The sequence below is a fragment of the Eublepharis macularius genome, chromosome 2 (genome assembly GCF_028583425.1).
Source record: "Eublepharis macularius isolate TG4126 chromosome 2, MPM_Emac_v1.0, whole genome shotgun sequence".
Taxonomy (NCBI): Eukaryota; Metazoa; Chordata; class Lepidosauria; order Squamata; family Eublepharidae; genus Eublepharis; species Eublepharis macularius.
The window spans coordinates 6,721,236-6,742,066 of record NC_072791.1 but is presented as its reverse complement, the minus strand read 5'-3'; the positions used below and the strand labels follow the sequence as shown (position 1 = coordinate 6,742,066).

The 20,831-nt window shown below is 44.7% G+C and overlaps 1 protein-coding gene across 1 annotated transcript in view; it reads right to left on the bottom strand.

The window, feature by feature from the left end:
* Positions 1-16,581: 16,581 nt before the first annotated feature.
* The window catches only part of GCH1 (GTP cyclohydrolase 1), a 42,252-nt gene continuing 38,002 nt past the window's right edge, over positions 16,582-20,831 (bottom strand). The window contains exon 6 of the mRNA XM_054971766.1: positions 16,582-18,261. Within this exon, the coding sequence (XP_054827741.1) occupies positions 18,135-18,261 (127 nt within the window). The 3' untranslated portion in view covers positions 16,582-18,134. The remainder of the gene's footprint in view (positions 18,262-20,831) is intronic.

Below are 20,831 nucleotides of genomic sequence, written 5' to 3'. Positions count from 1 at the left end.
AGCTATCTCCTTTTAGGTCTTCCTCTTTTCCTACTGCCACTTTTCCTAGCATTATTGTCTTCTCATGATGTGACCAAAATATGATAGCTTTTATCTTGTCATTTTAGCTTCTAGAGAGAATTCAGGTTTGATTTGATCTAGTGCCCACTTAGTTGTCTGTTTGGCCATCCTTTGTATCCGCAAAACTCTCCTCCAGCACCACATTTCAAAGGAATCCATTTTCTTCCTGTCCAACTTTCACATCCACACATAGTAACGGGGAATACCATAGTTTGGATTATCTTGGTCCCCAGAGAGACATCTTTCTCTTTAAGGATCTTGTTGGTAGTTGCAGCAGCAACGAGATATGATGATGATAATAATAATGATGATGATAATAATAATAATAAGTTTGCAGAGTAGCAGAGTTTGATAATAGCACAGCGGAAATAAGACAGACTTCTGTGATTCTAGCTCTATAAAAATACTTTACTACATAATAGGGTAAAAAGGGTACATTTGATAGGAAAAACAACAAAGAGTTTCTGACTACATCTGTATTTCTGTATTTGACCAGTCTCTTCTGTATTTGACCAGTCTCTGTATCAGGCATCTGACGAAGAGAACTTGATTCTCGAAAGCTTATGCTACAATAAAATTGGTTAGTCTTAAAGGTGCTACTGGACTCTTTTTGATTTTGACTACATCTTGATAGTCTCAACTAGGTACTAGAGAGAGAAAAGCTTAGACTGCATGGTCTAGTGAAGTAGTAGAAGTGTAGCAGCAGACTGAAGACTGAACAAAGAGCAATAAAACCTTATAGATCCAGAGGAGTTAGCCGCGTTAGTCTGTAGTAGCAAAATCAAAAAGAGTCCAGTAGCACCTTTAAGCATCTGACGAAGAGAACTTGATTCTTGAAAGCTTATGCTACAATAAAATTGGTTAGTCTTAAAGGTGCTACTGGACTCTTTTTGATTTCAATAAAACCTTAGTATATGTTGCCAGCTAATTGCCCCCCAATAAACTGGCCCATCCAATAGACAATCCTGGATTCTCTCATTAAGACTAAAGATTCCCACTTTCTCTGGCGGGAACTTCTCTCGAGGCCTAAGTGGTCCTATGCTAACTAGCCATCTGACTAAACAAACAGAACAACAGTTTAACTCTTTCACGACTGAGCGTACGACACTTGCACAGATTCCAACAGATCTTTTCTAGTTCCCTCACAGCTGCTCTTCCAAGTCTCAGAGCCAAACTACAAGTGACGTCTTACACAGGTTGGACACTAGTCGGCTTCCCTCAAGTTTTGATGGGAAATGTAGGCGCCCTGGTTTTACAGCTTGGCTCTCCATTACAGCTGCAAGACCAGGGCGCCTACATTTCCCATCAAAACTTGAGGGAAGCCGACTAGTGTCCAACCTGTGTAAGACGTCACTTGTAGTTTGGCTCTCAGTCTTCTTCTGATTTCTTGGTTGCAGTCTCCCTTTCAGTTGATGATTGAGCCAAGGAACAGAAAATCTTGAACATTTTTAACCTGCAGGAAGAACTGAAAAACTCCCAGAATTACTTCTGATCTCCAGATGACAGAGATCAGCTTCCTGCAGAAGATAGCAGCTGAGTTCCCTCCCCTCCCCAAACCACGTCCTTCGCAGGCTCCATCACCAAATCTCCTTCAACCTGGAGTTGGGAACCCTAACAGAGGCCCCTGATTCTCAGCGATAGATGAAAATTCTTGCACCTCTGGCCACACAGGGGAAAAAGCAGAAGATGAATATGCAAAACAAATGAAAGAGAAAGCAGATCGAAAGATGAAGCCACCTCTTTCCAGATACTTTATGTTTTGTAAGAAAATAAAAATCCTCCCAAAGAATTTCATAAAACCGTGCGTATCCTCCTAGATTGGTCAGAAGTGAACTTGGAAGGGGGAAGGAGAGGGCTGTCTGGCGTAGCTGCAAGGAACAGTTATCATCAGCAGTATTTTTTATCATGACAGAAACCAGCATGTGAAATGCCAGCACTTATTTCCCACCCACCCCCTGGCCAGGTTTCCTTTCTGCCCATCATACCTGCCTGACCTCAATATCTTTGATGCTGCTGCTGGCCAGAGGCAAGGCAAGGCATCTACATGTGCGAGATTTTAATAAAGATTTCACTGCCTCCAAGGGGAGCTCAGCAGTTCCCCGTGTTATGTTGTGATATGACAGAGAGCTCTGACAGCTATTTAGCAAGGAATGATGCCCCCTGGGAAGCGGCAGACGAGAGCAGTCGGAGCAGCCACGTGCATCTCAGCTCACGCTAGTTCCTCTGCAGATGCCCTGAAAGAGAGACAGATTTCCATCATCACATTATAATTGGCGTCTGCATTCAGAGTTCCCACAGGCCAGGTTGGACTTAGGCTGTGAACAATAGGGACGGCTGACCCAGTCCTCGTTTTGGGAAGGTCCCTGAATGCTCCCCAAGGGGGAAGGGAGAAAAAGAAGATAGAGACTTGGAAAAGCAGCTGTGAGGGAGCAAGATAAGATCCTTAAAGATAAAGATGTCTCTCTGGGGGCCAAGATCATGATAACCCAAACTATGATATTCCCCATTACGATGTATGGATGTGAAAGCTGGACAGAGAAGACAGCTGACAAGAAGAAAATTAGATCCAGAGGAGTTAGCCGTGTTAGTCTGTAGTAGCAAAATCAAAAAGAGTCCAGTAGCACCTTTAAGACTAACCAACTTTATTGTAGCATAAGCTTTCGAGAATCACAGTTCTCTTCATCAGATGCATCTGGCAAAGAGACCTGTGATTTTCGAAAGCTTATGCTACAATAAAGCTGGTTAGTCTTAAAGGTGCTACTGGACTCTTTTTGAGGAAGAAAACTGATTCCTTTGAAATGTGGTGCTGGAGGAGAGACTTGACAGCACATAACACGCACACCTGCAGGTTGGCAACACTAGCCTATATAAAGGTCTTTTACACAATGAGAATTCAGGCACTCAGTGCAGCGTTAGTTTGGGTGTTAGCTGGTTTGCCAAAAGATTTCAAGTGGTATAATGTGCTGGATGGTTGCAGGGGAAATTAGTTTTCTCTGCAAAGGCTGACCTAGCAAAGGTGGAGTGGTGTGAAGTAGAATTTTGCTTGTGTGTGTGCAATCTGCCAACAGCTCCTATGTAACACCAGGGGCGGGTGGGGTTCCTTCTCTCAAAGTCTATCTAAAATTGCAGGCTGGTTTCCTCTAGATGCATTGCTGGAAAAGTGAAGCAGAAAAGGACAGATTCCTTTTGTCAAAGAAATGAACCTAAAAGGTGGGGAAATGTAGAAACCGAGGAGTCAAGCCGGGAGGCTGCTTTTCCACATCTATCAAATCCAATAAAAATGTAAAAACACACCAAAATTGTAGGCATCGCTTGCGACTAACACATTATAAGACAGTATTTCTTGTAACTGAAAATGTCCGCTTATCAGCAACAGGTGGCAGAAGAGCAATTAAGCACATGCAAAATTAGTAAAGAGTCCAGTAGCACCTTTAAGACTAACCAACTTTACTGTAGCATAAGCTTTCGAGAACCACAGCTCTCTTCGTCAGATGCACCATGCAGGCTCAGACGTTTTTAACCCACAGACACAAAAGTGTAGCAAAACTAAAAAAAAAAGATCTGTTAGGAAATTAGAATTACACGACAACTGCACACAAAAAGGAAAGACTGTATTTAAAAAGCATACTTCCTTTATCTGTAAGAGCTCATGGGAGCTCAAGGGAAGAAAATCTGTTTTCTTCCCTTGCTAGCTTTAGTATATTTGGGCCAGCAGATGGCAGTACAAATTCATTTCTGCCAGCTTTCATTAAGGTCTGAGAAGATGCAATAATATCTGAGGCTTTCCCAGAATTGTCATTAGTGAAAGCAGAAAACTGCTTGAGTGGACCTCGGTGGCTGTAACTGTTGCTTCCTGTCTTCTTCCTTTAAGCTGCTTGTTCTATGCCTGGAGGTGGAAAAAGAACATTTGTATCTAATTTGGGGCTGGAGTGTCAAGGCCACCAAGGTCTGGGCTGGGCATGTCATTTTATTTTTATTTTTTATTTATTTACATCATTTCTAGTCCGCCTTTCTCACTGAGAGTCAAGGCGGATTACACAGTATGAGGTTAATCCAATCGGTATCAAGTCAGTACACTTCAATACAATACCATAAGGTAAACATATACAAGTTTAAAGACAGAGCATTAGCAAGGATCCAAGACATAGCAGAGATACTGAAGCAAAACATAATTCTACGACTAACACTTAGGGCGAAGCTACAAGTGACGAATGACACTTGAATGGCAAGTGTATTTCTCCCTGTTCACTTGCACTCTACTCAATCCACTTGCTGTTCAAGTGTCATTTGTCACTTGTAGCTTGGCCCTAAGTCCTAGAATTTTAGTCTTTAGTCTTGCAGCTTTGCAACAAAGCGATGCAAAAAAAAAAATCAATCTTGAGGAAAGGCCTTTTTCGCATGTGAAAATTTCAGGGGCATTATGATGGTATGGTATTAAAATATTTGGATTCCAGCCTGCCCTCTTCCAGAAAAGGACCCCACGGGGGCTAGTCTTTCCCATGACTCTTTTCTTTTTTTTATATATTTTTTATTTTTAATATCTAAAACAGAAATCTACAAAAAAAACTACAAAAGTACTAGGAAAGGGGAAAAGGGAAAGAAGAAAGAAAAAGGGAAGGAGGGCTGGAAAAAAGGGGGGGATTACATACAAACAATGACTCTTTTCTTGTTTGTGTGTGTGCGTGCGCATGCGTGCATGCGTGCAGAGTGGCAATCCTCCATATGGGCCTGGAGTTCTCCCAGAATTATAGTTCCCCTGGAGGAAATGGCAGCTTCAAAGCATAGTCTCTACGGAATCACATCTCTGCTAATCCAGAGGAGTTAGCCGTGTTAGAGCCAAACTACAAGTGACGCCTGACACAGGTTGGACACTTGTCAGCTTACCTCAAGTTTTGATGGGAAATGTAGGCGTCCTGGTCTTACAGCTTGGCTCTCCATTTAATTGAAGTTTACAGAACACCCCGCCCACACACACACAACCATACCCAGAGGAGGGGAAGGGGGGGCGCCGTGCACTCCCCTCCCAACTGCATGTTCTCCCTCCCTTAGACTGCTGCTCTGTAAAGTGGAGCGCCAAGCTGCAAGACCAGGATGCCTACATTTCCCATCAAAACTTGAGGGAAGCTGACAAGTGTCCAACCTATGACAGGCGTCACTTATAGCTTGGCTCTTAGTCTGTAGTTGCAAAATAGTAAAGAGTCCAGTAGCACCTTTAAGACTAATCAGCTTTATTGTTGCATCAGCTTTCGAGAACCACAGCTCTCTTCGTCAGATGCATCTGAAGAGAGTTATGATTCTCAAAAGCGTATACTACAATAAAGTTGGTTAGTCTTAAAGGCACTACTGGACTCTTTACATCTCTGCTGAACTCCTGGCACAAATTCTGCTATCCCCAAGCTCCACCCCTCCCCAAATGTCTAAGGATTTCCCCAGCCAGAGTTGCCCGCACCTAAGAATTATATAAGAAACCAAGTTTTTAATCACTAACCATTTTAATTGTAACAAAATCACCACTGGCTGCAGCTGGTTGCTCCCTCTTTGCTCCATACAAGCCCTGCAGTCATGGGGGGGCGGGGGGGCGGGAGAGAAACAAAAGAGCAAAGTGCTGAGTAATGGACGGGCCCTGCAACGAGCATCACTCAAGGGGAATTAAATAGGAAGGAAGAAAAGGAATAAGAACAGCTGCCTGTGTTTCACGAATGCCTGTATCTGGCCAGCCTCGGCCAAAAGACTGAATCCAAGTCCCACTGTACCTGCATTCTTTTGATCTTTATGCCAGCCTCCACGAGGATCATTTTGGATCAAAGGGCAGGAGAGAAACTGAATAACCAGACAAACCAGACTTCGCATTGACGCCTACTAAGGAGGACTGGGAGCAAAAAAAAAAACAACCTTGGAAAAGGGTCCTGCCCTCCCTGAGGAGGGTGAGACAGGCAGCTTGTCCCCCTACACGCACAGGACGGGGGAGGAAGAGTCCTGGTTTCTGTCTTGCCAGCCACCGCCTCCCCCATGCAGGGCTCAGGTGGGTCAGCTGCCAACTCCCCCTGGGCCACATGGGCTGACTGTTGCCTCCCCATGTGGACCTCGGGCAGACCAGGCATGGCCTCTCCCAGATAAGGTTGCCAGCTCCTGGTTGGGATATTCCTGGAGATTTGGGGGGATGGAGCCTGGAGAGAGCAGGGTTTGAGGAGGGAAGGGTCTTCAGCTGGCTATAATGCCACAGAGTCCACCTTCAAAGGCAGCCATTTTCTCCGGGGGAACTGATCTCGTCACCTGGAGATCAGTTGTAATTTTGGGAGATCGCCAGCCGTCACCTGGAGGCTGGCAACCCTACAGAACAGGCACAACCTTTCTGCCTCTGGGCTGGGCCAGATGTGGTGGGGAGGCCTTCAGCCCACCAGGAGAAATCCCAAGGGACAGAACGGCCACCCTTGCCACTGGCACATTCCTCCAGCACGAGGGTCTTACATCAACAGGGCCCTCCTTGCACCAGAGAAAAACGAGCGGGACCCAGCCCTTGGCACATCAAGATCAGGCCCTCACAGTGGCCTCTCTGTTGATTTCAGCTGTTGCTTTTTTCCCATCAATCGGGCTTCATCTTCAGAGGTTCACGTTGAAGCCAATGTTTATACATTGCCTTGAGATGCAGAGGGGCCGAGGCAAACTTTGCCCAAAATCAATGCAAGGTCATTCCCTTCCCCTGACCTCCCCCCTCCCCCAACTTGCCCAGCTTTGATCCCAAACAGTGTCAAAGAGCCGAGTTCGAAGGCTTTTTAAAAACCACACACAGGCAACACACCTGGTCCTTTTGCGTGGCCAGATATCTTCAGAAGCACATGATACTCCTGTCAGTCCGGTGAAGATAAACTTCTTTGATTTCTTTCAGTCAGTGCTTGGAAAGAGAGGGGTGCAAACGTCTAGCGGTACCGGAATTCAGGACCTAAGCTTAAAGGTCACTGGAGATGGCAAAGAGTTCCCCACTAATGATCACTTGGGGGGGGGGTTGTGGGGGCAATGCCAAGGAGAGGTGGTTTGGGTCAGGAATCAGGAATTGTTGCAAGGAGGAGCCCCGGCTCGGGGGCAGAGCATTTGCTTGGCATGCAGAAGTTCCCAGGTTCAATTCCTGGCATTGCCAGTCAAAGAGGATGGCAAAAGGCCTTAGCTTGAAACACCGGAGAGCAGCTGCCAGTCTGAGCAGATAATACTGACTTTGATGGAATGATGGTTTGATTCAAAAGGGCAGATTCGTGCGTTGGGTTTTGAGACCAGGGAGTGGGTGCCGCTGCAAAATGACTGCTTGGGAGGGGGAGCAGGAACAAACACAAAAGAGCTGTGATGGGGTGATCGCAACATGGCAAGCGAAGCGTCCTCTGATAAGGGAGGTGGCTGTTTCCAAATGGGCCTGCCAGCTGGCACCAAGGTGACACCACCTGGACCCTTCCAAAGCACCTCCTACTCCACTCAGGCACGTGGAAGCCAGGATTGAGCTTTACTTTGGGGGAGACGAAACAGGCACCAGGAAACACATCGGTGGGTTTAAACTAACTGTGATTAGCAGGATCATCTGACTACAGACTGTGGTTAGTTGTGTGTGTTATGTGCTGCCAAGTCGCCTCTAACCTATGGCGACCCTGTGAAGGACTTTCAAAACGTCCCATCATTAACAGACTTGCTCAGATCCGGCGAACTGGAGGACGTGGCTTCTTCGATTGAGTCCAGCCATCTCATTTTAGGTCTTCCTCTTTTCCTACTGCTTTTTTCACTTTTCCTAGCATTATTGACTTTTCCACAGAATCTCGTTTTCTCATGTGACCAAAGCAGGGCTTTTTTTCAGCCGGAACGTGGTGGAAGGGAGTTCCGGCACCTCTTGAAAACAGTCACATGGCTGGCGGCCCCGCCCCCTGATCTCCAGACAGAGGGGAGTTGAGATTGCCCTCCGCACCGAGCAGCACAGAGGGCAATCTAAACTCCCCTCTTTCTGGAGATCAGCGGGTGGGGCCACTGGCCATGTGACCATTTTCGACAAGGGTGATTTGAACTTTAAAAAAACTCCTCCCTTGTTCCAGCTGACCCAAAGTGACGCCACTGTGCGGTCCTGAGTTCCACCAGCACTTTTCTCAAAAAAAAAAGCCCTGCCTAGCATGGACTTTTCCACAGAATCTCGTTTTCTCATGTGACCAAAGTACAATAGTATGTCAAAACAAGATGACAGAACAGCACCATAGGAGGAGGTCACTCTAGTAGGCAAGGTCAATCTTATGGTTTCATGTGATGCCTGGTGCAGCTTAGCTTAGATGTGGCCAGGGGTGGCACAGATACCAGTCTCTTCTTGTGCCGCTGACAGCTAGAAGCAAGCCAAACCATCCTGTGTGCTGCCCCCCACCTCATCAGGGTGCCCCATAGCGGTCACTTGGGTGGCTCAGGTGTAGAACTGGCCCGTGCTTCTAACACATGAAGGCGCACATCCTGGCTTACTCCTGGTTTGTGCCCTGTTGTACACAACTCACAGCACCAGGGATGCTTGGCCAATAAGAATGCAAGGAAGTGATGGATATAGATTTGGAGGTTTTTTATATACTTATTTTTATATACTAAACCTATGCTTTTTCAGTATTACATGCTTTGCACTTTTTCTATGCTCAGGAGCCAAAGTACTACTTGTAATGTAACCTGTAAGAATTTGACACTTGAAACAAGAAGATTTGAAACTCTGTAAGAACTGATATACTGCTTTTAGGGCTGCACTTATATGTTATATTATTCTATAGATTCCAATAGAAATCAGTACCAGAGAGCCTTTTGTAGAAAACTGATTTGACACAGCAAGCTGGTTTTGGCCACCTGTGGTATTATCTTCCTTAAAGCTGATAAGAAACCGGGGGAAAGGGCACGAATAGGAAAACATCCCTTCCTATCCACCAGATTGAGACTCATTGGCACCCTTGAAAGTATTATGCCAAGGAGAAAGTAGGTAAAAGGTTAGACAGTGTCCTTCCAAAATGAGGGCAGAGGAAAAAAAACTGTGAAGACTGGAATTCCCCCAAATAGAGGGGCCAGCCCAGAATTGCATCTTCAAATCAGAACTGACCCTAGATATGTTACGAGCCAGTAAGATATCAAATATTAGAATATTGTAATATTGTTATGATTATCTGAAAGTATTAATTGCCTGTGTTTCTATTGTAATTTTGATGAGCTCAGGACACAAGGAGACCACCTACTCCTGTGAAAATGGGCTCCTCCATTGTTTAAATTAAACAATCATATATTGCTTCATTCTACAGGACTCCGTGGTGTGTGTGTCTCTTATTGTGATTGGTGAGAGGGGACACCTAAGGCACAAGTTTGTGCATAACAGAAGCCAGCCGTTGTCCTAGCAGAATCCTGCTTTTAGCACCACAGCTCCACATTCGGGCTGACTCAGAGGGGGGGGGGGAAGAGCGCTGAGTCATTATGAAAGGATGGCCTCTGTAAGGAATGTGGGATCGTCACTTTTACCAAAATCTGCTGTGTCAGAAGTCGCCAGGACTTTTAAGAAACAAGGAACAAAATTACAAGTGGTAGAAAAGAGCGAGAGTCCAGTAGCGCCTACAAGACTAACAAAATTTTGCTCTTTTCTACTACTACAGATAGACTAACACAGCTACCCATCTTGATCTATCTCCACAAGTGGTAGAGGCAATGCTACAGACTGGATTGTGTTTTCAAGTTGCCTCCTTATCAACCCTCATGAGGGGGAAGGCAAAAGGGTTACATCAATGTTTATTTCTCATGGCCCCTTCTTACATGCCCAGGATAATGACGATTGCCACTTTGGGGTCAGGAAGCAATTTTCCCCAGGCCAGTTTGGCCAGGGATCCTGGAGGTGTTTTGCCATCTTCTGGGCAGGGAGCAGGGGTCACTGGGGTGGGGGGGAGGTAGTTGTGAATTTCCTGCATTGTGCAGGGGGTTGGACTAGATGACTCTGGAGGTACCTTCCAACTCTTATTCTATACTGTATTGCCAGACCCTACTTAGCTAAGAGACCTGACTTGGATAGCCCAGGCAAGCCCAATCTCATCTAAGGAGAGTCAGCCTCGGTTAATAATCGGATGGGAGACCTCCGAGGAAGACCAGGGTTGCAGAAACGCAAACCACCTCTGTTATACAAATTGCCACATTTAGCTTTATTGCCAAACCTGAGTTGTCTGAATTGCGCGGCTCAGGATACATGTGCTGTAATAACAGCGCTGTGTTTCAATATTCCGTGATTGCACAATGGCAGAGAATGGTGGTAGGAACTGAATGCAGAGATACACAAGCTTTATTATTATTTAAAGCAAGCTTCTAATCATTATAGTTAAAAAGGTGTGCTTGAGAAATAGCCATATCTTGCAACCCAGAATCTTCTCAATATGGTTGTACATCATCCTGGGTTCTTCCTTTTGGGACGTATGATTGCAGTAGCATGGGGTCTATCTTTTGCCATGACGACTACTGATGCAATCCAGTCTAGTCATCATTACCGCAGGCAAAGAGCAGATGAATTGTGTCGGGAACACTGCCCGGCAGAGCCAAATGAGCTATTTTGGTTGGTCAAGGCAGAATGTTTCCCAAGTTTGACTCAGGGGCCAAGGCTTTTCAAATAGCAACTCGATGTGTACTCAAAAATGTCAAAGCTCTTTGAAAAAAATGGCCTAGAGGGAGGCACGCAATCAGGCCTCCTTGCCGAATGAGAAAAGCAACATCAAATGTGCAGCGCCACCCCTTTCACCGTTAAGGTCAGGCACATCGTTCCAGGCTGCAAAATCAAAGCAGTATTAAAGGAGGAGAGTTTTTATAAAATGAAGAAAAAGTAGAAGCACAGCAGACGGACATCCCAAATGCACTGCTTGCACAGTGGTTAAGAGATCAAGCTGTGAGCTGCGTGGGAGACTCAGGCACAAATCTTCCATCTGCTGAGAGCTCATTAATTGTCTTAAGCAAGCCCCTCCTTTAGAGGTGTATCTTTCCGAGAATGTAAAGCAAAAAAAAAACATGGCCGTTTCCACACGACTCGCCTTCATCCGGAACGCTGCGGAACGTCGCCGAAAAAACGCAGAAGATAGCGTCTTCTCGCGCAAGTTTTGCACAATGTCGCGCAAAACTCGTGCAAAAAGACACTATTTTCCATGTTTTTTTCGCAACATCCCGCAGCATTCCAGATGAAGGTGAGTAGTGTGGAAACGGCCCATATAAACATGAAATATTCAGTGTCGGCCTACTTTGGATTAGACTCCACTATCCTCCAGCTGTGCTAGTCATGTTTGATACAACTTTTGCTCTCTTCAACAATAGATGGGTAATAATAATAATAATAATAATAATAACTGACTAAGAGAACTGTGATTCTCGAAAGTTTATGCTACAATAAAGTTGGTTAGTCTTAAAGGTGCTACTGGACTCTTTTTAATAATAACAACAACAACATTAGATTTATATACCACCTTTCAGGACAACTTAATGCCCACTCAGAGTGGTTTACAAAGTATGTTATTATTATCCCCAGAACAATCACCCTGCGAGGTGGGCTGGGCTGAGAGAGCTCTGAAAGAGCTGTGACTGACCCAAGGTCGCCCAGCTGGCTTCAAGCGTAGGAGTGGGGAATCAAACCCGGTTCTCCAGATCAGAGTCTCATGCTCTTACCACTACACCAAACTGGCTGTGTACGTTGTGTGGAAATGGTCTCGCAACACCACTAGTATCTAAAATCACAAACCGCACAGAAAAGACTCTCCAAAAATGACCAATACTGTCTTTTATTATTTTAAATAGAACAACTTTTACAGGGCGAGAACACACTGACGGATGGCATACATTTTATATACAGATACATAAAGACGCACAGTAAAAGGTCATTAAGGATCATGTAGGAGCATTCGCCACAGAAGAGAACAAAGTTATAAATAATATCCACCAAACTGTACAAAGCATCCAAAACAAGGTTCTAAGGCCACAGAGAACACAACTCTCCTGGGACTTCTTGTGCACCAGCTCCTTGGAAGCAAATGGGCATTTTGCAAGATCCCGACGTGTGTATACTTGCATGGTTCCCATCCTTTCCGCAGAGACCAGATGGGAGAAGTTGCTAGGAGGTTGCATCAAAGTACCAGTTAAGAGGTATGTCTGAAGAAGAACTGTCAATCAGTGGCAAGGCTGATTCCGCACACGTTGGATAATGCACTTCCAATCCTCTTTCCAATCCTCATTTGGAACTGAGTTTTTCGTGTCTGAAACAAAAAATCCACTTCCAAATGGCGGGCCAATACCCATACAGACCCCAACCTCAACTGAAGTGGGAAATCTCAGCTGCCACCTTGACTCTAGAGCAAGGCAGGTCCCCTCCATCTTGGCCTTTCAAGGATACGTGCAATACTAGAACAGCTAATTAAATCCTTCAGTGTCACTGCCTGCATTTTCTCTCTCTCCCCCCATCAATAAGTACACATTGATCACTTTACATTTCAATTGACATGCTATTTAAGGCTTCGAAAATATCTGTAATGACCCAGAGAGAGAAAATTAAGCATATGACATGAGCTAGAGACACCTGGGTTCGAATCCCCATGCAAGCTATGTAGCACTGGAGGGATTTGGGAACGTTGTTGCTTCCCACACTAGAACTTCTTTTGTTGCAACCTGTGGCAAGCAAAACTTAAACAAAGCTTCCGCATAGTACGTAGTTCTATATTCCCATAATATCTGGCAATTGGCCCCACAGGTAAGACTCTACTATGTTTTAAGTGGAAGTACTTCACATACAGCAAAGGTTGTGCTTCTGTCAACAAATGTCCCTTTAAGCTTTGCTACTAAATTGTTACTTCCTACTTACAGTAAGTTGCATTAGTGAATCTACTCTGAACTATCAATTCTTGTTCAAGGCGGGGCGGGGGGTGGGCTTTAGATACTGTTTTTCTCTTTGGAGCCAAAGCAGTTACTGTTTTTAAAAAAATGTGTATGTATAATGTGTATATAATATAAATAAAATATATAATAGTCAACTAACCATTATGATAAAGAAATGAAAATAAAGTCAAATAAACTTTAGCTGCAAAGAGAACAGCAGTATCTCCGCACCCCAAGAACTGATATTTAAGGAATACTATGGCTACAACTTAATAAAAGAAACTAAGCAGGTACTATGGTTTTTATTTTATTTTTGGCTTTGAAAACAAAGGAGAAAAATTGAAATGGAAGCAGGTCTTGGAAACTTTGCCAGTCCAGACTGGACATGCTGGTGCTAAAACTGCTTTTTTTTTTAAACTTTGAAAGAAATGTAGTCACAAAGATCTAAAGAAGACAGGAAGGAAAAAGAGCAGAATGCACTCTGCGAACATTATCTAGATTCTGTATAAGAACCTTAGCAGACTTATTATATTAACTGCAAACCACATGGGTAGAACAGATGCAACCTCACTTTGCAGGGAAATAAATATGACGCACCCATGTCCACCACCTGCCTAAACTCTTTAGACATAAATGTAATGCATAAATAAAGCTGGTCAACAACAGGAATTCCAACAACCTGGAGCGGAAAAAAAGACGGCCTGCCTCTTTAACAGAGGCTTCTTGCAGTAGAAAAGAGCAAATGTCCGGTAACAAAAATTGTGGTAGATCTGAGGAAGTGAGCTGTGACACATGAAAGCTCCTACCCTACCACAAATTGTGTTAGCCTTCTAGGTGCTACTGGACTCTTGCTCTTTTCTACTGCTACAGACAGGCTAACATGGCTATCCATCTTGATCTATCTCCACGATAAGGCTTCTTGGGATGTGATTTAAAAGGTGATGTCCTCACATTAAAATCTCTGTTAAAGGGAAAAGGGCATCTTTTTTCCTCCTGGCCTATTGGCAACCCTCGTCAGCAATTTCATAGATTTGCTCCATGCACAACCCCTGGATCTGAACACATGGCACGGATCATGCAATTCTGCTCAAAACCAGGTTCTAAATACTGTGCGGCTTCTCTCATGAAAGAGGTTATAAAACTTCTCTTCATACATTTTCTTCCAAGCATGCAGTTGTTTGGATAAGCTGCAGCATGAACATTCCAGTTACACAAAAGGAAGGGGCAAGGGGGTGAACCACAATCCACTTTGCTATCTGTAGAAGAGTTCTTGCTCACAGATAGCAGCACTCCAGAGCTGATTCACTGAAGCCTGTGTATCACTTCATACTGTAGATGCTACAAGGGTCAAGATATAACAATTAAAATATATCAAAATAAATATTATGCACAATAATAATTGTACACAATAATAGTAAGGAGTCCAGTAGCACCTTTAAGACTAACAAACTTTATTGCGGCATAAGCTTTTGAGAACCACAGCTCTCTTTGCCAGATGCATCTGACAAAGAAAGCTGTGGTTCTCGAAAGCTTATGCTGCAATAAAGTTGGTTAGTCTTAAAGGTGCTACTGGACTCCTTGTAATTTTGCAACTACAGACTAACACAGCTAACTCCTCTGGATCAATGTACACAATAAGAAAATTAAAAACATAAGGTCTGGAACGGATGTCAGGCTACATAAAAATCAGAATTAGATAAGCTTGTTTTTTGCAAAAGTGTGTATTATTGATCACGGAGGAAGGCCCTTGGGCTGAAACACATATGGTCCTGTGTTGGTTATTTGACGTGTTTATCAATTGTATTTGGAAAATGTTACAGCTTATCTAAAGCTTGCTCTGATTTTTTATGTCGCCTGACATTCAGGCCCTATGTTTTTAATTTTATTATTGTGTACACTGTATAATAAAAATGTTATTATTGTGTACACTGTATAATAAATATTTATTTTGAATATATTTTAATTATAGCTTGACTTTTGTAGCATCTACAGTATATTTCGAGTTGAGTTTTGGGGTTTCCCTCCCTTTCCTCTTGCTGAACGTGAGGACTTCCTCAGTCCAGGGATTTCACTAATGATATTTTTTAAATATGTGAAAGGCAGACAGGCACCAGATATGTATATTCTGATAGCTGGGCCTGGTTAACACATCGTGTGTGGAAAGGCCCTGAAAGGACTTGGAACTGGACAGAGAAATCAGCAAAATGAGAATCACAGCCAAGACAGGGGCAAAAAAGACTTAAGAGCATATGAGCAATAGCTGGTTAATAATAATAGTAGTAATAATAATTAAGTGCTGCCAAGTTGCAAATGACTTATGGCAACCCCTCAAGGGGGTTTCAAGGCAAGAGGCGAGGAGAGGTGGTTTGCCATTGCCTGGCTCTGTGCAGAAATCCTGGACTTCTTTGATGGTCTCCCATCCAAGTACCTACCAGAGCTGGCCCTGCTTAGCTTCCAAGCTCTTCATGCCTGGGCATTACAGAAGTTAAGATGTGAACGGTGACTCACGAAAGCTCCTACCCTACCACAAATTGTGTTAGTCTTATAAGTGCTCCTGGATTCTTGCTCTTTTCTACTGGTATCTGAAGAAGTGAGCTGTGACTCACGAAAGCCTACCACAAATTGTGTTAGTTTTATAAGTGCTCCTGGACTCTTGCTCTTTTCTACCCTTCCCAGAGAAAAGGATGTTCAGTGCTCTATATGGTTTCGCTCCCCCCCCCCCGCTTCCACAACTAACACAAGTGAAGTCTAGTAGGCTCTAATTTTTGTTTAATACTGATTTTCACAAATGAGATGACAAGGGTGGTTCAGTCTCCACTGGTCCTTTCATATACCTGACCGAGATGGACATCCCAGCCCTGGAGCTCAGTGGGCTCTGCTCCCGAGAGAGTCTATCCCCATAGCAGATCCTAGATTTAAATTGCAAAAAGACTCTGCCTTTCACCTCAGGCATAGAGCTTGGCTGTTTATATTCCAGATATAAGAAAGGTCAGGGGCCTGGATTTTACCAGTGGGTTATTCTTCTCTTACTTTGCTTGCAACTTTTGTCTGGGAATGCTGCCGCCGTAATGAAGAGCAAACCCCGTGCTGCTGAGGCAACTGGCAAACTGGGGCTTGGGAGAAAGACAGCTACCCTTGAGCAGGGCCAGGTGCACCTGAGAGGGCGAGGCTGGAGGGGTGTGGTTCAGGAGGGGAAATAAAAGAGGCTTCTGGAAATGGCCAAGGAGGAAGAAGAGGAGTCAGCTCAGAGGCAGAGAGAGGGGGCGACTGTGGTTGTACAGGCAGAGGAGGAGCACTAGAGTGACTCAAACCGCTTCCCTTCCTGTTCTGAGGCTGGGGAAGCGCCTTGTGACTTCGCGCTCGACGGCAGAGGGTGGCCCTAAATAGGGAGAAGCGTCACACGTGAATACAAGCAAGCACAGCCAAACTGAAGTGCAGCTGTCAAGTGCAATCTCACATGCAGTGTGTGGCAGGAACGTCTAGCCAGAAAAAGGGCTGCAGCCCAGATGGTGGGATTGGAAACACAAGGTAGTCCAAAATAGTGAAGAGTCCAGTAGCGCCTTTAAGACTCACCGACTTTATTGTAGCACAAGCTTTTGAGAACCACAGCTCTCTTTGTCAGATGCATCTGACGAAGGGAGCTGTGGTTCTCGAAAGCTTATGCTACAATAAAGTCAGTCTTAAAGGTGCTACTGGACTCTACTATTTTGCAATTACAGACTAACACGGCTAACTCCTCTGAAGGTAGCCCAGGCATCTGATAGGTCTATGAGTGGCTACTAGCCATGATGACTAAAGGGAATCTCCACTTTTGGAAGCAGTGAACCTCTGAATAGTAGAGCCAGCAGGCGCTTTAAAGAGAAGGCCTCAGACTTTACACCCTCTTGCTGACTCTCCCGAGTAACAGGTTGGCCACCATGTGAGACACGATGCTGAAGTAGACACAGACCGCTAGTTGGATCCAGTATTTCTCTTCTTACGTTCTTATCTGCTCCAGGTGTTTTTGTTTGCTTCTCCTATGCTCTGTTTATGTATTTGTAAATGCAGCCAATATTACAAAAATCACGGGAAAGCTCCAGTACTCTCACATCTGATGGTAGCTAAACCCTGCAGAGCCTATCACTGGAACTCCTCAGCATTAGGAAACATGCAACAGCAGGGGCAGCGTAGTCTGGCTGGGAAAAGGAGAGCAGATGAAGTCTGTTGTATATTAAGAAAAGAATTAAGGATGTTCTTGGAGGAAAGGGATATATGGGAAGGAGCACGCTTCTCCGCTAGCAACAACAGTGCTTTTCTCAGGGAGATTCTAGAGCTAGGAAGTCTCGACTTTCCTCTTGCCAAGCTAGAGTTGCCAGTCCCCTGCTGGGGGCGGGGGATGCCCTGCTCCCACCCTCCACCCCACTTACTGGCTGGCAAGGGGGGCACATGCCTCCTGGAGTGTGCTCCCAGGCTGCGCAGCGCACTCCCAAGCCCGATTCGGCCCGAATTGGGGCCAAATCGGCCCAGGTAGGGCTGCTGCAGAGCACAGCAGCGCTCCTGCGCTCCGCAGTGGCCCTATCTAGGCCCGTTTTGGCCTGGATCGGCCCTGATCGGGCCCCTGCAGAGTACTGGAGTGCTCCCAGGGTGGCCAGCGGCCTCCATGATGATGTCACTTCCCAGAAGTGACATCATTGCACGGGCTGGGAGCGCACATGTGTGCGATCACTGAAGAGAAGGTAAGTGCTGGGCCTCCCACCTCTTGCCCCGGGGGAAGGGGCACCTGGCAACCCTATGCCAAGCCCTCTCTTCTCCCAATCCTGGGGGGCGTTTCCCTTTCACCCGGTCAACCGAGACATTTCCTTAAAGCATTTTCAATTATCACAAAAGCGCTATTATTTTTAAGAGGTCCTTCTGAGCCAGCACAAAAGACAAACATACCCACTGGGTGCAAATCTGCCCTGAACACTAGTTTTGAGTCTCATAACACAGAGAGAGAGAAAACATTTTGAAGACTATTAAAACCTTCAGCACAACGGACAGTTGGAGCAATGAAGGACTTGGACTTACCTTTTTTTTTTTTTTTAAAAAAAAAAGGTTTTTACAGAACTGCTTAAACAAAATTTAGAAACGACTGTTAAGTTTAAAGAGAGAGGTGAACAAAGAGCAGAGACCCGACAGCAACACAAGACCAGACAATCCGAAGGAGGAGTCCCACGTGAAAGGGTGTCCTTTTAGCTGCGGATGAGCGTCAAGAACTCTTCTCGTGTTTTTGGGTCTTCCCGAAAAACTCCGAGCATCGTGCTGGTTACAGTCTTACTGTTCATTTTCTGTACCCCTCGCATCACCATGCACATGTGCCTACAGGAAAAGGAAGGCAAGAAGCACATGACCTCAGCCACCTCTCGCCAAGAAAGGCAGGGTCGTTTCCTTGAAATTTTAACACCACAATCTGTAACTTCTCCAGTTAAAGATGACCAGAAAAACCCATCGCGTCTTCTCCTATTTTTCAACCGCTCTTCCGGTAACGATGGGCTATTTCTCAGTGAAGGGGTAACCCTGAGACTGGACTGTTCGCAAACGAGTGTTCACATGATCGAATGCTCTCCCAAATAATAAAAAAAACCCTATCTCCACATTTTTAAAAAAGCTCACACGAAGCTGACATCTTCCTGACATTTTAGTATCATTTTCCTTTTACTGCGTTGTCGTCTACTTTTCCTAATACGCTTTCTGCCTCACGGTGTGTCATACCTTTAACAGTTTTTTATTTGCAGTGTTTTTCTAATTCTGTGATCCTAGTCCTAACCGCATTGTTTATCGGATGGCTTGCACTGTGTGATTCTAATTGTTTGTATATTTCTTAATCCGCCTTAGTAAGAAAAGAATATACAGTGTGAAAGTGCAGAATTAGCACTCGTCAAGAAACTGATAATAATAATAATCCAAGTACGCTCCTTTTAATAACTTTAATACACTATTCTTAACATGCTACACCATACCTTTTACGGATGCTGGTCAATTTTCTTATAACAACAACAACAACATTCAATTTATATACTTAATGCCCACTCAGAGCGGTTTACAAAGTATGTTATTATTATCCTCAGGACAATTACCCTGTGAGGTGGGTGGGGTTGAGAGAGCTCTGAGAGAGCTGTGACTGACCCAAGGTCACCCAGCTGGCTTCAAGCAGAGGAGTGGAGGATCAAACCTGGCTCTCCAGATTAGAGTCCTGCCGCTCTTAATCACTACACCAACTGGCTTCACATTGCCTCTTCTGTTGCTTATTATCCTGCTACCACACTGGGCTATAAATTAAACAATTAAGCAAAAAGTTCATGTACAGGGGGATCTTCAAAGGAGAATTCAATAGTGCGAGTATGAAGTGGACAGGCCCATTACAGAAAACTAGACCTTTTGCTTCCACAAAATCACTCATGATCTGTAGTCTAAAGATCTGCAATATATAGCAGTGACCAACATTGTTCAAGATTTTTTTTCAATTATCGGAAACAACCGGTTCTTTATAGAAGGTATCAGTTGCTTTTAAGTTTAGAAAGACAATTTATGTTCCATAAGAAACTTAGAAATGACACATTTTTTAAAAGTTAGGAAATGAAATCTGTAAGTTCTGCAATCACAAGGTTTTTGACATTCAAATCCCACGGATTTGTATAGGAACTCTAACTAAATTACAGTCGAGGCCAAACAGAGCGAGTTGCAAAATCCACAGCTGGTGTTATTTGGCATAATACAGCTGCAAGTTATTGTGGGGAATTCATTGTCACACAATGCCAGTAGATACTAGTAGTAACACCCCCATCTAGTAATTTTTTACTGCTGCGATGCTCTGTAGAGGATTAAGGACTGGTCGGCTGGATCTGGTGCTGCTATATGCGTGTATATATATGCATTTTAATTGTGTAATTTTGGATGTCTCATGGCTTTTTAATTTATATTAACTGTTTTATGTATTTTAACCTGTATGTGACTGTAATCCGACCTGAGCCTGCTGGTGTGGGGAGGGCAGAATATAAATCAAATATAAATAAATAAATAGACTGGCTTTCAAAGTTGGGGGAAGACAGGTCCACCACTGCTGACTGCTATCTCAGCTAATGGAGCCTCCATGTTCAAGGGCAGTAGACCTTAAAGAGCATTCACTTATGGGAGATGGTCCAAATTGAAGTCTGCAGACATTGTGGGCAGAGGCAGTTCAAATGTTGCCATCCTCTTTTCCCCTTGGCATGCAAGACTTGCTTTTTTCAATGATCAGGAGTCGAGTGGGATGATCTGGTCTTGTTTTTAATAGCCATCACTCCTGCACCACCACCCTTGTTTTTACATTTGGGTTATGCACGGCGTATCTGGATCTAGGAGGCGGCAACCATTTCATGATGCTTCTCTGCTCCTTCTCCAGAAATTACACACGCATGAAGGTGCCTCACACCAAATCAGACCATCGGTCCATCAAGGGCAGCACCGTCTATTCAGACCGGCAGTGGCTCTCGCGGGCTCTCAGGCAGGGGGGTCTTTCACATCACACACTGCCTGGTCCTTTCAACTGGAGATGCCGGGGATTGAACTTGGGACATTCTGCATGCAAAGCAGAGGTTCTTCCACTCAGCCACGACCCCTCCCAAAGGCTAAAGGAAGGCAGAGCCTCTGCCCTTCTACACTGGTACTTGAGCTGCCATAACATAGTAGTTAAATGGCTGGACTGCAAATCGTCCCTCTGCTGGTTTGACTCCCATTACTGCCATGAGCTCAGCAGGTAACCTTGGGTAAGCCACTTCTCTCAGTCCCAGCTCCCCAGCTGTATTGTGGGGATGATAACACTGTCTTTCCAGGTATATGCTGCTGTAGCATAGTGGTTCAGTGGTTGGACTGCGAATCAGTACTCTGCTAGTTTGAATCCCACTTCTGCC